Source organism: Anomalospiza imberbis, chromosome 2, assembly GCF_031753505.1.
Source record: "Anomalospiza imberbis isolate Cuckoo-Finch-1a 21T00152 chromosome 2, ASM3175350v1, whole genome shotgun sequence".
NCBI lineage: Eukaryota > Metazoa > Chordata > Aves > Passeriformes > Viduidae > Anomalospiza > Anomalospiza imberbis.
In genome coordinates this window covers 59823041-59838089 of record NC_089682.1, presented here as the reverse complement: position 1 = coordinate 59838089, position 15049 = coordinate 59823041, and the positions used below count along the sequence as shown (strand labels likewise).

Below are 15049 nucleotides of genomic sequence, written 5' to 3'. Positions count from 1 at the left end.
ACTCCACCAGATGGGGAAATCTGCATCCAAACAGCAGAAACGTGAGTATTATCACTGCCTTATAAAAAGTCTCATCTCACAAGCTTAATTAGGCTTATTCCCACCACAAAATAAATTTAGTACTTGATTTTACACGATTTGTTTTGTAGATGCAGCATTTCTGTTAGCCTTTACACAGTATGACATACAAAGACAAGTGCTTGTGTTTTGTAGAGCGTTTTTAGAGATTATAGAAGTGTTGAGTGCCTTGAAATTTATGAACTAATTTCCACCCAGAAATACTTCAGTAGTGTAGTCAAAAGGTTAGTCAAAACTGAGTTTAAAATTCCCAGATATCAAAAATCTCTACTTATGCAAAGCAAAGCTTTTCCAATGTATCATCTATTTTGACTGAAATATAGTCCAAACTTTGAATATAAAATCTAGCATGTTTCCACTTGAAACAGTGGGAGTTTATCAATATGTTAATCCTCAGTGGCTTTGTAAGATTCAATGATTTTAAGATGCTTCTATTCTACTGCTCTGCTGCTGTCTGTGGAACAGGAGAAAAAGATAAAACCAGGCAACTGGGAAAAAAACCATAACCATTCTTGTAACTTGACATACTTGTAGATCCTCTTTGATATTGAAATTATTAAAAAGCAGGTATTATATTTAATCAGAGCCATTATGATTCAAGATATAAGGGACATGTTTGGGTCACACTACTACAGAAGTATCAACTTCTTTGGCAACGACGATTCTGATGCCTGCAAGGCAAACACCTATGTGTTGTTATAGGCTAAAATCACTTCAAAGAGGTCACTGCTGTGTCCTCAAATGGCAAAAGCTACCAGTTAAAATGAAACTCTAACAAAGAAGTTCCCATTATCCAGCACCTGCATTGCTTGCTCTGCATTTACCTAATACAAAACACAGTAACTGCAAATGCTTACTCATTTAAAAGAGAGAGGCTATCACATCGTGTTGATTCCAGCTATCCCAGAAAACAGTACTCAGAGCCGATTATTTCAGCCCTGAGAAATGCGGCATAACTGACAGTTAACAGAAAGAAGCTTGACTGAAAAACTGTAGATTTTTAGATAATCTTAGGAGAATCAGTCCAGTCCAGAAGCATAGTTCACATAGCATCGAAATTCATTGGCTAAATTTCGTGAGTGCTTTGGAATAAACTTGCACATCTTCACACCAAGTTGCTTTGCTGCCTCTTCCTCCATGACTGCACCTGCAGCAAAAATAATTGGTATTAAATAAGATAAAACAGTAACTGAATGTTTGAACTTTTTAAATAGCTCCTCCCAAATGCATACACAGAGAGCCTGTTTTTTTTAAGGAAGGCAGGCTTAAAGCAACTACACTCTCACCCTCTCAAGCCTTCCTTAACAACAGAATCTGTTGGGAAACAAAGTAAATCTAGAAGAATGAAAGACATTCCAAGTAAATTAATGTCCAAGAAATTTCATAAATATAAGCAGAGGGTATCAGTGCCCTTTTTAGAGAAATCAAACTTGAACTCAGTCTTCTTGCTACATTCCAAGGAATTTAAATGGTAGGGAGCCGTGGGAAATGCAAACAGATTACATCTACTCTTTCACTTACATAAACCACGGAGTGATATTTGCAGCTACACCCTGAGAAATCACTGCTTTGAGCAGTAAACTGAAGGACCACCTATCCATTCTAGGGAAAAACTTCTGAGAACCACCCTTGTGTCTGACTGCCATGTGCACTTAAACCAAGGAGCAGGCTTTCTATGGCCACACTATTTTAATTTTTTTTTGTTTTGCCTGCTTGGTTGCCTTCCCCCAAATTGTACATACAGAAGGGTTTTGACCTTTCCAAAAATTAAAGGTTTCCCGGATGTCTTCAGATAATAATACAGTAACAACAAAACAGTTTAAGAAAAGCCATGACTTGGGTAGACACACATCACTTCTCAAAACAGCAAGTGCACCTTCCAAAAGAAGGACCCACAAGTACAGATATCTAGTTATCTGTATCACTGCTTTTTATTTCCTCCTGCTGTATTTCAGTGCCTAAAACATAAACAATAACTTGCATATATGTTTGCCATTCCCAGATTTCAATCACTGCAATTATAGAGAATGGCCCTTCTACAAGAAAAATTGTATTTCTGGAATTTTGCTGGACGATCTTATAATTCCTCAAAAATTTAGTAAAATTCCTAATGCCATAGGAAAAAGGGACTGACTTGAACTATTAACACCCACTTCTGTTTAAAATAAAGTTTGAACTCAAGTACTCAAATTCCTCCTTCCAAGTACTTAGGATTCCTCCTTAAATTGATGATAATTCAGCATTTTTGAGTTAGTATTTGTCTCATGTAAGTTTGTCATTAGAAAGAGAGAAAAAAGCTACTTAAGGGGACCTAATACTTTTGTTAGTTATACCTGTGCAAAGCAGAATCTTTCCTTTTGTTAGGTATTTGATGGTCTCTGCAGTCTTTTGAAGACATTCCTCAGACAGATAGGGTGGATCTGCTATTACGATGTCAAAACTATGTGGCAGGAGATTTTCAGGTAAGTCCAAAGGGTGGTTGTAATCATAGAAGATAAACTCTTCTCCATACACAGAAAACCTTCTGTCATACTCCAGTATGCACACGGAAAAACCCTCACCGTCCTGTTCTTTCAGTTTCTGGTATACACTTGGTGCACTAATGCACGCTATCCTGAAAAAACACAGTAACTTGAAAATGTACTTTTAAAAGGCAAACAATAGCAACAAAACTCTACAGCAGTCCTCAGAGAGGCTTTGGGAAAACATTTTAAACATTAGTCCCAAAAATGTAAAGTATTCTTCCTCCATTCTAACAATTAATTACTTTAGTAACAAAGTCTTAAGTATGAAAGTCATTACCTGTTGAACCCCATGCTACATAAAGATCTTAAGCTTAATTACAGAGAAAGTCTTGTTTCAGAAAAGCAAAGAAGTACACTCAAAAATTAAAAATTACTGTTTATAGAAGTTGGAAGGAAACCAAGTTTTTTCCATCTCTTCTACAGAAACATAATATAAAACTAAGAAAATAATTACAAGTCAATAATGTGCTCTGAAGCACTTTGTATTCCTCAAAAAAGTAAAAAGATTACTAGTAAACTTTTAAAAGGCACAGCCTACTACATTCAATTAAATGATAAGCAGGAAGATCAGTATAAACTATTAACTAAATAACATCAAAGCAGTTCTGAAGTATCTCAGTTGAACAAAACTGAAGTACAATGACTAATGAATTAAACTGCACGCACTTGTCTACATAGCAGAAACAAAATATTTGCAGAGGAGAGATGTTAAATCTACAACACGATTATTAAAACTTACCTGCCACCTTTTCCAGCTGCCAGAACTGCTTCCTTAGCCAGGCATGATGCAGTTTCATCACTGTACCAAAACTGGCTCAGTTGCTGAGAAAGAAAATGCACAATTACAAACAACATCAAATCTCCTGGCTGTGCTGTGCAGAGTTACGTGTGGTGAGTCATAACTGAAGAAAACCACAATCCATAGCAACTTCTCAGTTCTCAACCTGTAAAGCTGGAAAGGTGACTGTTTTCCTGACAGTCTTCCTACTTCTGTAATCGAGTGCTATGCAGCAGGTACCTTACACTCGGTGTTTCCAAAGCATGAACTGCAGTATCAGGAAAACCAAGAAATCCAAACCACTGACAAAGTATTTCAAAACTAATATGCAGATGCACATTATTTATGTGCTCTTAAATATAGTTCCATCAGCAGACGAGGAAAAAGGACCTTGAAAAGCGACAGTATGGGAAGAAAGAAAAGGATAAGAAAGATAAATCAGAACGGATCAGAAAAAGGAAGACCAAAAAAACCCAACCCAGAGACAAATCAGAAATTAGTCTGTCACAAATAAAAACAAGCAGCAAAACAGTCATCCACAAAAATAAAGAAATAAAACACACACACAAAAAAATTCATGTGAAAGGAAAGATCACTTGGTCTTGTTAAACTATGTTTGTCTCAAGACTCAGGGAAGAGTCTTTATTACTATCACATGCCAGGCTGGAGTTAAAATTTCCAGAAGCAGCTTTCTGTTAGCAGCTTTATTCCCTCTCCACGTACTTTCAGTTTGCACCCACCACGCACATGTCAAGCAAACAACTATATCCAGATTTAATACTAAAGCAAATCTCCCTACAGTGTTGCCACAGGAATATCTTGAGTGCTCCCCTCTTTAATTTCATTTCATTATCGAGCCACAAAAGAAACTTGGTCAGGAATAGTCCTCTATCTGCGCTTCATTCACTGAAATTCATAGTTTCTTACCCAGTCTTCTTCTATTGAGCCAATGGAATATTGATTAAACCCTTGGGAGGTCTTCATGCCCTCTCTCTGCTGCTGTTCCAAATAGAACTCCTGGAGGGCAGCCAACGTATGGGATGAAAGCTGGGGAATGTCATCATCATCGTCCATTTTCTTAGATGTCAACAAGAAAAAAGAAATTAATTAAACTAACCCTTTTCAATGGTGAATGTTTTTTTTTAAACAGCATAATCTTGTGATGTAAAACAACTTCCACCAAGAATGCAGCTAACTAAGAAAACCTCCTAACAAAAGAAAACTTATACCCTCTACTTAAGCGCTAAGAGCTTGGCCTCAATGAGAGGCCAATTGGAAATAACAAGTCTCCACAGAGAATTCAGAAAGAGCAGCAACACTGTTCCCTTTCTATACAACATGGATTTGGCTTTTGTTCTTACAGGGAAGTTGACATTACAGCTCTTGGTTTCCTGTGGATCTGGAAAATCCTATAGAAATTATTCCCTTCCTTCCTAGAAATGATAGCTATTGGTCATTCCTTCCCATGTTCAAAAGCCACACAATTTTGACTCCAAATGAAGTAAACTAGCATTCTAGCTCAGCATCACCTGCTTTTAACTTCCATGCCATTAAAAGATTACTCTAAATGTCACAAATCTACAAGAAAAAAGAAAAAAAAAGAAAAAAAAAAAAGGCAGTCAAGAAGCTCCCAAAAGACACGGTATGTACCAATGGAAAAGCACAGCCATTTTCAGAAAGCTCCTGAAGTGGGTTCTGCCAGGCAGCATCCCTGAGCCCTCTGACCCCAGGCAGCATAGCAGCCTCTCCCAGGGAACGGTGCCACCTCGTGGAACGGAGGTGCTGGAAAGGACTCAGCCAGTGAAAAGAACTGGAGAAAACGGAGAAAGATTCTTCTCTCAAGAAACCCATTTCCCCTGCATCCAGCCTAAGAACCAGCACACGAGCATTGCCTTTAACAGAGCCTGGAGACAAGGATACGCCTGCATTATGCAGAAGTCACCGAGAGCCACCGGCTACCTGAACAGTGAGTGAACATTTTGAATAATTTCAAGTGGAGCTGCCCATGGCTTTTCCTCTCCTCATTCCCTGAATTACAAGGAGAGTGCCAGAACTGGCAGTCTCCTCCCCTTCCACCCTTTCCTTCTGCTCTAACAGAGCTTTCAAGATGAAGTTTCCAAAAACAACTTCCTCCTGCCTGCTGGAAAAATGGTACCTTACCCTGGCACTGGGAGAAAACTCTGCCATTCCTCTGACACAGCACACACCTAAGGAAAGCTCTTATCTGCAAAACCTGGCTTTTCCAGAGTATAATTTACTGCCTTGCTGGCTTCTCAGGCCAGGCTGGCCAAACAGGGACTTGTTCACAGCCCAAAGATCCTATGGCATCAGCCTCACGGAAGAGAATTGCAGAGTCAAGCTACCTAGTAAAACCAAAATCATTCTTTTTCCCCTATTTTTTCACTGAACAAAACACAAACGCTTTGACAACATTTACATTATTAAATTATGTATTATTTAAATTATTTATGATAGAAATGACTGTATGTCCAGACAGATAACACAATTTCTAGCCACAATGCTCTAACAATACACAACACCATGACCTATTTTAGGTCCTATACAACAATTAATTTTTGTTAGGACAGATAGAAATTTACAATCACTCCTTAACTCATAACATTTTTTTTATTAACTGAATGATACATACAGTAATCTGGTCTGCTATTTCCCCCTAAGCAAGAACACAACCATGCTTTGACTCTAAGAAACTGAAAGAGGTAGAAAGCTTCAGTTTTTAAGTCAAAAGTTGAAATTTTTGTGATTTTCTGTTCAGTGAGCCCATACTGGCATTTGCAAAGTCTAGATCCATGCCTATGAATCAAAACCCTCACAGATAAAAGTTGCTGCTGAAGAATTTGCCATTGTTTCAGAAGATAAAAAGGCCATATAAATCTTTTATCTATTAATAATTTTTTAGTTGATTTTTTAATACTCTTCCTTTTAGTTTGCAAATTAATGCCTTAGGAACCAAGAAGTAATTAACTGCGAGGTTTTGCAAGGAAAGGTAACTCAGAACATACAGTAGAAATATTACGTACAGCTATTACAAATGCCTCCAAAATTCAATATATTTTTCTGAATGCATATACTGACTCAGGTTATTAACATGAAGACATTCTCATGCTTAAGAACTACATCAGAAAACCCTTAAAGTGAGTTTATGTGTACAAGACTTGTAAATTCCTTCCAGGGAGACACTTCTACTGTTTGAAATCCCTTCATTATCCCTTCCAGAAAATTCACTGCTCTCAAGTCCAGAAGCAACCCTGAAAGTTCTACATGAGGATGGGAAGAAGCACAGAAGCCCACAGTGCCTCTGACACTCAGGGCATCTTCACAATCTTAATTCCCAATGCCCCTGAGGCTCCAGCTGACCAATCCCTGCTTGCCCCAGGCCCGGGCTCCCTCCACAGGCAGACCATGCTCTGTCCTCACTCAGACGCTCTCTGAAAGCCACACAGGGGGATATCAGATATCCAAGAACAGCTCAAGAACACTGTGTAAGGTTTAGAAAAGTAACATTCACAGTGAAGTCAAAGTCCACCTAAAGGAAAACACCAGAAAAGGAGGTAAGCTCCCTCACAGAAGAACAGGAACAGGCAGGGCTGTGCTCATAGGGTAAAATGGCAAATTTGAATGCTACTGGTCCCTAAAGGGCCAGATCTACCCATAAAACAGGAAAAATGAGGTGACAAATTACCCCATGTGAGCTGCAGTGCAGCAGGTAGGATGAAGGGGGTGGATGTCCCTGCAGACTCCTTAGTCCCTTCCCCTGTCCGCAGCTCAATCTCTCTCTTATTAGCTGAGGTACTGTTCAGGCAAATGTCATCACTACAGAGTGAAAGCTCTCCAAAGAAAACAAAAAATAAATTAGGAGAGCAGCAGAGGAGACTCCAAGGCCTTGTCCACACAAGATTGTTGTATGTATTTAACAATAGGTTCTGGCGGTCTTGTATGAAAAGTCTATTTTTATATAGCCAAATTCTAAAACAGAAGGAAAAATACTCAAAAGAAACACTATGGAAAAATTAACAGTGTTTGGTCCCCGGTACCTTTATTTCACCTGTTGTTATGATCACGTGGAGAATAGGTGATAAGAAAACACTAGGGAAGACTGCTAAAAGGCTGTGGAATAGAAATACATCTGGAAAGGCATGCTGCTCACCACTGGGAAGGAAGAAGAAGAGGACAGTGTTAGCCTTTAGATCTTTTACCAAGAATATAAAAAGCACATGTGCAACTTCAGAAAAAAATCTTATTCTAAGAGCAACCTTGATCAAAAGACAGAGAGCATGAAATGGAGCTAAATCTAGCTGTCTGCATTTTTTCCAAGCTGCCCAAGTCAGTCTTTGAGACAAGCAGCTCATCATCCAGTGTTTATAGCACACACCGAGAAAAGCTGGCCAGTGGCGTGCAGCCGTAATGAAAATCACCTGGAAGGGGCTGCAACCACCTGCCTGAAGGTAGAGAAGTCCTGACCTAATAGACTGGAAAGCTACTAAACGTCTGGACTTGAAGGTAGAGAAGTCCTGACCTAATAGACTGGAAAGCTACTAAACGTCTGGACTTGTGCCCTGACACCTCAAAAGCCGGAATTTTACAATGCGTCAAAGTCACACAGAAAGTTCATTGAAGAGAAGCTCTCAGGGGATTACCAAATACACAGAAACTGCACTGGATTAACAAAGTAAAGCCAGGAGGCCTGGTGGCTACTTCAAGCAAAAGGAAAATATGATGTGTCGCACGGAGGGCGCGCAGGCAGGGCTCGGGATCGCCGGTCCCTCCTACACGCGGCTGAGGGGACACGGACGGTTCCCGGAGAAGGCCCTTTCCTGCTGTGCCCTCCCCCGTGCATCGCTTCGAGGGCACCCTGCAGCCACATAGAACCCCCGGGGGGGCCCGGCGTGACCCCAGCCAGCCCGGCCGCGCCTCGGCTGCCATCGCCCGCGGGGCGCAGCGGGGTCGGCCGGTGAGGGGGCGATAACGGGGCGGTGAGGGGGCGGTGAGGGGGCGATAACGGGGCGGTGAGGGGGCGATAACGGGGCGGTGAGGGGGCTCCGCCACGCCTGGGTGGGAGCGCCGCCGCCCTCACGGCGGCCCCGGGCGGCCGCGCGCGGGGGCCCCGGGCCGCGCTCCCGCCCCGCGCGCGGGGGCCCTCGCGCCACTCACCGCCCGCCGGCCGCCTCCGCGCGCGCGCGCAGCTGGCCCCAGGCCCCGCCCCCCGCGCCGCACGCGCCGCGCTGTCCGGGGGCCGCGCGCCCCCTGCTGGACGCGGCGGGGACAGGCGGAGCTCCCGGCCCCGGCCCGTGAGGGAATCGCGTGTGTGCCGGGATGTGTGACAGGTACGGGAGCCTGGGCTGGGGGCCGAGACAGCCTCAGGCACCCGGCCTGTCTCACTCGGAGAGCACAGGCTCCCTCGAGTCAGATGGCAGGTGTTCAGAAGCCGCCAGTTTCTGCTTTGCACCGCAGCCCAGCTTCCCAAACTGGTTTTCTACATCTGGCTCTCCTGTCCAGGCTTTCCATTTCCATTCAGCATTAGCAGGCTGGAACAAGTTCCCTTTTTTGCGTACAAATGGAAGTCGAGCCGATTCTTAGATGCTTTCGAAAGCTAGCAAGTTTTAAAATACCTTCCTTGTTTAACTTCATAAAATCACAGAACGGTTTGGGTTGCAAGGGACCTTAAAGACCATCTAGTTTCCACCCACTGTCCTGGGCAGGAACACCTTCCACTATCCCAGGTTGCTTCAAGCCCCATCCAACCTGGCTTTGAACACTTTCAGGGATGATCCACATCTTGTCTGGGCAACCTATTCCAGTGCCTCACCGCTGTCAGAGAAAAGAGTTTCTTTCTAATATCTCATCTAAACATACTTGCTTTCAGTTTGAAGTCATTCCCCCTTGTCCTGTCACTATATACCCATGTAAAAAATTTCTCCCAATCGTTTTTGTAGGCTCCCTTCAGGTACTGGAAGACCACAGTTAGGTGACCTCAAATCCTTCTCATTTCCAGACTGAACAATCCCAATTCTCTTAACCTTCCCTCATGTGAGAGGTATTCCCCACCTCTTATCATCCTGGTGTCCCTCCCTGGGACTTGCTGCGACAGGGCAATGTCCTTGTGCTGGGGACTCCAGAGCTGGAAGCAGTATTCCAGGTGGTGTCTCACTAAAGCAGAGAGGAAAAATTTAATTCATTGTATCTTTCCCTTTGTTCACAAAAACTTCCCATTTCCCTGTTTCTCATGTGTAGGCACAACACGCTTTTCTGGCACCTCTCATGATCTCACTGGCCCAAAAAGCTCACCCATTTTTCTCATTGCTTCTTTATAAAGTCTGATGTTTGTAAAAAGTCATGTGCATAGTGTTGTCTCTCTGTCACTCAATAACTCTCCTAGAATCCAACTCATAGGAGGTTGCCCATGAGATTATTTAACCCAACAGCAGACTCTCCTCATGTTCTCCAGAGCAAGTTGTATCAGCATTGAGCTGAGTAAGAAACTACTGTTCTACCTACAACCTGCTCAGTCTTCATCAGCCGCAGCATTTCACTGTGGCTGAACAGAAAGTCATGGGCTCAGCACTGGGCATTAATGAACAGAGCAGAACTATTGCTTTGGAAGACAGAATTACTAAATTAATGATAAAATATTTTTGCAGCACAGCTTACATAAGCAGCAGAGAACCAAATTTTCTTGCCACCACATGATATGGGGATAAGCCGATTTCTCCTTTCCTTAACCTCTCTCATGTGGAAACAAAGCGTTTCATGACAGTAGAGAACTGCAGGCATTTTCATCTGGTTTAAAAGACTTCTTTGCAGTCTGGATCTGGCATTCAGAGCTTTACCTACTTTGTCTTTGAAAGTTCTTGCCAAATAAAGTCTTCATCCCAGCACGGAAGACTGTCATATATAGAGGGCATCCATATCTATCCATGCTACCACCACTGCTGTAATTTAAAACAAACAAACCAACCCCTTTTCCCTGCATTGTGGAAAGTGACAATTGTCTTGATATTGATACCTATATAGCATTACTGAGTGCAGCAAGAAATGTGGTTTAGGTACTACAGTGAAGTGACACTTCAGTAATTTCCCTATTTCATGCATGTTTGTAAGGCATTTTACATCAAAAACATTCTGCACAGGGCTGATAATGAAAGTAGAAATGAGACTGGGATGACACACACTCTTAGTCCAGGTTTCCCAGAGCAGCAGACTGCCCCTTGGCAAGCAATTCCTCCTCACCAGAAAGGTTAGACAGATCACATAAGGGCACATGGCTGTGTGGGGGCTTGGGGGTGGGCTGACAGGGTGACATTATTTAGGTTATGATATCAGATACTACTTGGCAGCAAACACAGTCCTTACTTGAATCCTGTTACAAGACAATTCTAGAAGCAAAGCTCCAAAGGACCTCAAGTGGCCCTGTAGGAAGGAAAAAAACCCAGGTTATCTCTGGCTGCAATTTCTTTGGGATAAAAGGACAAATGAATCACAAGCACAGGGATACCTGTAAAGTGCACTCTGAAAGAAATTTCATATTAGTAATGGGGTTTTATTGTTCCCTAATATTTTTTGCAGACAGATATTTTCAGTTAATCTATCTCCCATGTCCTTTCACTGACAGACCCATGTCACACAGCAGCGGTACTGGTGTCCTTGAGACAAACCTGATGATCTAGATCACTGCCTCTTCCGTAATGCATTTGCTAGATCCGAAACAGTGTTTAAAAACACAGTTATATCCTGGAATGCAATAGCAGCTTGTTACTCACAAGGCATTTCTGTTTTGGGGTTTGAGTTTTTATTTTTACTTGTTGCATTTTTTCTCTACTAATGAAATTCTAGTTTGGTTCTCACTGTAGCACAAGCCATAGACATATGAAAAAGTATAATTAGGTTTAATTAATATGAAAATAGATTATTAAATTCTAATTGTAGAATCCTTCCTGTTGCCATTAAGTCTAAAAAACTTCTATTAACTTTTTTCAAAAAAAACCCCAAAAACCCACACTAAAAAAGCCCCTCATTATGTTTAGAGATGGCAAACCAACTGCACGTTGATTTGGAAGGCAGCGAAGCATGCAATGCTTTACAACCATACAAGGATTATTCCTAGTTAATAACATAATCCTACTTGTGATGATGGAAAACAGCAAAGTGAAAATATTCTACTTAGAAAACAACCTGCAACGCCTCCTCCTTGTAAGCAAAGCTTGCTGCACGTTTACATTCACTCCCAAGCTGTTCCCCCTACAGATGGAGAATCAAATGTGTGTTGGAGCCCCGTGGGGTACCTGTGTGGGCCAGGTGCACCACAGCTTCCCAAGACCTTGTGGCACAGTGGAAGGACAGACTATCAGTCAGCCTCCTCAAAGCTTGCAGTCACTCCATGAATTCAAGTACAGAAGTAAGCTTTCATCTTTAAGTAGTTATGGAGTCCCAAATCTTTCTCTGTGTTTCTAAGATAGAAATCCTAGAAACATGACAGTGATACAGGATCCCCGCGACTTCTTTATATTTTGCCAGGCTTTGTGCATTCCTTGGAAGTGATTCAGGATCCACAGAGGGCTACAGCTTTCAGACAGAAAAATGCTCTACATACGTGACCACGAGACACTTAATATCACCTAGTGGTATTGACATTTTAAACAGACTTTACAAGTATTTGAAAAAAAGAAAACCCACCCAACCCTTCAACAGAATTATCAGTATCTATACTTCTCTACATTTTCACATCCCTATAGATTTTACCACGGCTTCTGATTTATGCAGTTCTCTCAAAAAATGTCCCAAAATACACAGTAACATCCAACCTTCATAGCATTATCTGGCCCCAAAGCCTTTGTCATGGTTGTTTTTGCTTTTTCCCCCAAAAGATGTAATCACTCTGCCATCACAAGAAGCAGGAAGGAAAATATATAAAATATATTTAGCAAAACCAGTAAAATTAAAGTGGAACAGAAAATGCAGTCAAGTAGCAAACATGTACAGCAGCAGATTTTACAGTTTTTCCTACACATACCTCTGCACTTATTTCACACACGCTCTTTAAGGAGAAGGAAGAAAATAGAAAACAGATAGTGTTACGAAAGAAAACATTTCTTTTCCTGAACAGTAAATGGGGTTTATTACTGCTTTCTGCTTTTGAAACTCCAGATTATATATATACCTCTAAGAAAAATAAGAGAAGGACACCCTTTTCTCTGTCCCTAAAGCAAAATTACACTGTCCTCCTTTTACAGACTATACTGGTATCCTAAATAATTACACTCGCAGGACCTAGTCATTATCTGGCCATCTTAAGAGATGCAGGTAACAAACATTTTAACCAAGATACAAAACAGGTATCCAATTTTTCCAGCTTTCCTGAGGCTGAGTGAATTGTTTAAATACATGTGCGCTTATCAAAATCCATGTTACAGTACATTTTAACAGTAGTTTGTTAAGAAATCATGAAAGTGCATAACAGCCTAAAAGCAGGCAAAAAGTACTTCAGAAGAACAGTCTTTCCTTTAAGTGGCAGAAGAATATAAGCTTTCCCCAAAGTAGTGTTGATCTTGTGTGAGGACACCAGTGATCTTCCTAGAGATTCCACAGTGTGGTGGTGGGCTTTTGGCTTTGGGGTTTTTTTTTCGTGAGTTACAACAATCATTTCAATGAACAAAAGACCATTAGTAGTATTGGTGCAGTTCCAAAACTAAAGCTTATTAAACCAAGTTACCAGTGAGGCTTTCAAATCAATACTTGTGTTGGAGTCTAGTGATGACTCTCATTCAGGGAACACCGAACACAGAGACGGGAAGCAGTCTGAATATGCCACAAACCTAAACTGCAGCATCCAAAACAGTAAGTTAAAGCAAATCAAACATATTTGTCTTTACAACCATTAACAGTAGGCCAGAAAGAGAGAGGAATAAAAAGGGAAGTACATCATACCCACAAGCTTTGCTTTAACCTGTAAAGGCAACAACAGCGTGTCAGGAAAATCAAATCCAGTACCACCTAATAGATGTTAAAGTGAAAACAGCTGTTCCACAAGATTCAAATATAGACAGCAGAAAAACTAGTCATGAATTATGTATCCATCACAGTGGGTAGCTTCTTTGCTCTCTTTGGATTTATAGATTTGTCTGGAATGTTTTCCAAAACAACAGGAATTTATTAATTAATTAACAAAACTTACACTGATAGTATTGCATTTCATTTCAGAATTCCAAAACAGTACTCTTTCCCCCAACAAACTTGTTCATAAAATGGCAGGCTTTTGCTAATCCCTTTCAAGATGTCATGTTAAACATTACGGAATTACACTTGTAGATTGATCTGTTTTTCTTTTTCTGGATATGATTGCAAAGTTATCACTTTCTTCTCCTCCTCCTTCCCTCTTCCAGTTCATGTACAACCTGCTGCTTGGTTGGCTGTCCAGACAAATTCCACTTGCACTTTTGTACTTTTCTGCTTGTAAGACATGGCAAATCACTGAACGAAAAAATCCACCACCAACTCCACCACTCACAACTGAAGCCAATATAAGTTTCAAAAAGGCAAAATTGATGGGGTTTGTGTATACTTAGACAAACAAGTGTGAATAAAGGCTTTGTACCCAAATCGTTCAAGTTTATTCCAGGACTCATATTTAAGGTAAGCAGAATAGTTCCATTTTCTACATGAAAGGCTCTTGGATACGCTGCTGTTAGTCTTACCAATTGCTTTCAGGAATTTCCTCAAAATTACCTTAAATGTTTCTGTCCCCCCCCAAAATATTCACTGAACAAAACCATGCTAATATAAATATATAACTGCATAATCTTACTTTTGAAACCAGTAAAATTCTAGTGATACATACAGCCAAGATATATAGCAAGCTGTCACTACCATAGTAGTTGCGTAGTTTTACTTTCAGGATTTGTGAAGCTTTTTTTTTTCCCTTTTCTAAAAGATGTGAGTGCATGGAAGTAAGAGAGGGACACTACAAAATAGCTGTAGTTTATTTAAATGTAATTGTATTATAGCACATTAGGAACTGCTGCCTGTAACTGAACTTATCTGATATCCATGAAGTAACATGCTGTTAGATGTTCCTTACATAGGAACAGATTATGAACTTGGACAACCTTTCTGTGCCAGATACCATCATAAAAAAATGTTTAGATTAAATACACATACACACAAATTGAAGACCCAGAAATCAGTATTCTTTTTGAGTAGACAAATGCCACCAATATTAGTGAAAAGTCACTTTAAAACTTCTTTTGGAAGATGGGGGAAAAGATTAATCTGATTATATATTCACAGTCATTTCTGGTAATTGCAGTCCAGTGTGAGATACTGCTGTTGCACCCCTAATCACACTTTTTTCTGCTGATGGACAAACTCATGCCATAAGTGCTGATGTAAACTAAAGTTACTCCACCAACTTTTAACCTAATTACTGTGCATTCACTGTAGCCAAAGAGCTAAAGGTATAGCCTAAGATTTCATAATGTTGCTATTTATGTTTCCACTGTAAGGAAGTATAACAAATGCTTTTTCAGGGATTCAACACAGGTGAGATTTTAGAAAAATATTAAACAAGAATACACACAAATCACACGTGGCCAAAACAAAATAAAAAAAGTCTTTAGTGGAAAACAATTTTATCCTCTTCCTGCTTAAGGATCTT

At 40.8% G+C, this 15049-nt stretch overlaps 1 protein-coding gene across 2 annotated transcripts; it reads right to left on the bottom strand.

The window, feature by feature from the left end:
- Positions 1–567: 567 nt before the first annotated feature.
- On the bottom strand, positions 568–8582 carry EEF1AKMT1 (EEF1A lysine methyltransferase 1). Of its 2 annotated transcripts, none has more exons than XM_068181313.1 (5): positions 8554–8582; positions 4309–4458; positions 3343–3425; positions 2412–2692; positions 568–1225 (listed from the first exon to the last, which is right to left on the bottom strand). In XM_068181313.1, the coding sequence occupies exons 2-5, from the start codon at positions 4453–4455 to the stop codon at positions 1098–1100; spliced, it is 639 nt and encodes a 212-aa protein (XP_068037414.1). In that variant the 5' UTR covers positions 4456–4458; positions 8554–8582; the 3' UTR covers positions 568–1097. The 2 variants fall into 2 exon arrangements, with proteins under 2 accessions (XP_068037414.1, XP_068037413.1); XM_068181312.1 differs by lacking the exon at positions 8554–8582 and adding an exon at positions 5032–5255.
- Positions 8583–15049: the final 6467 nt, after the last annotated feature.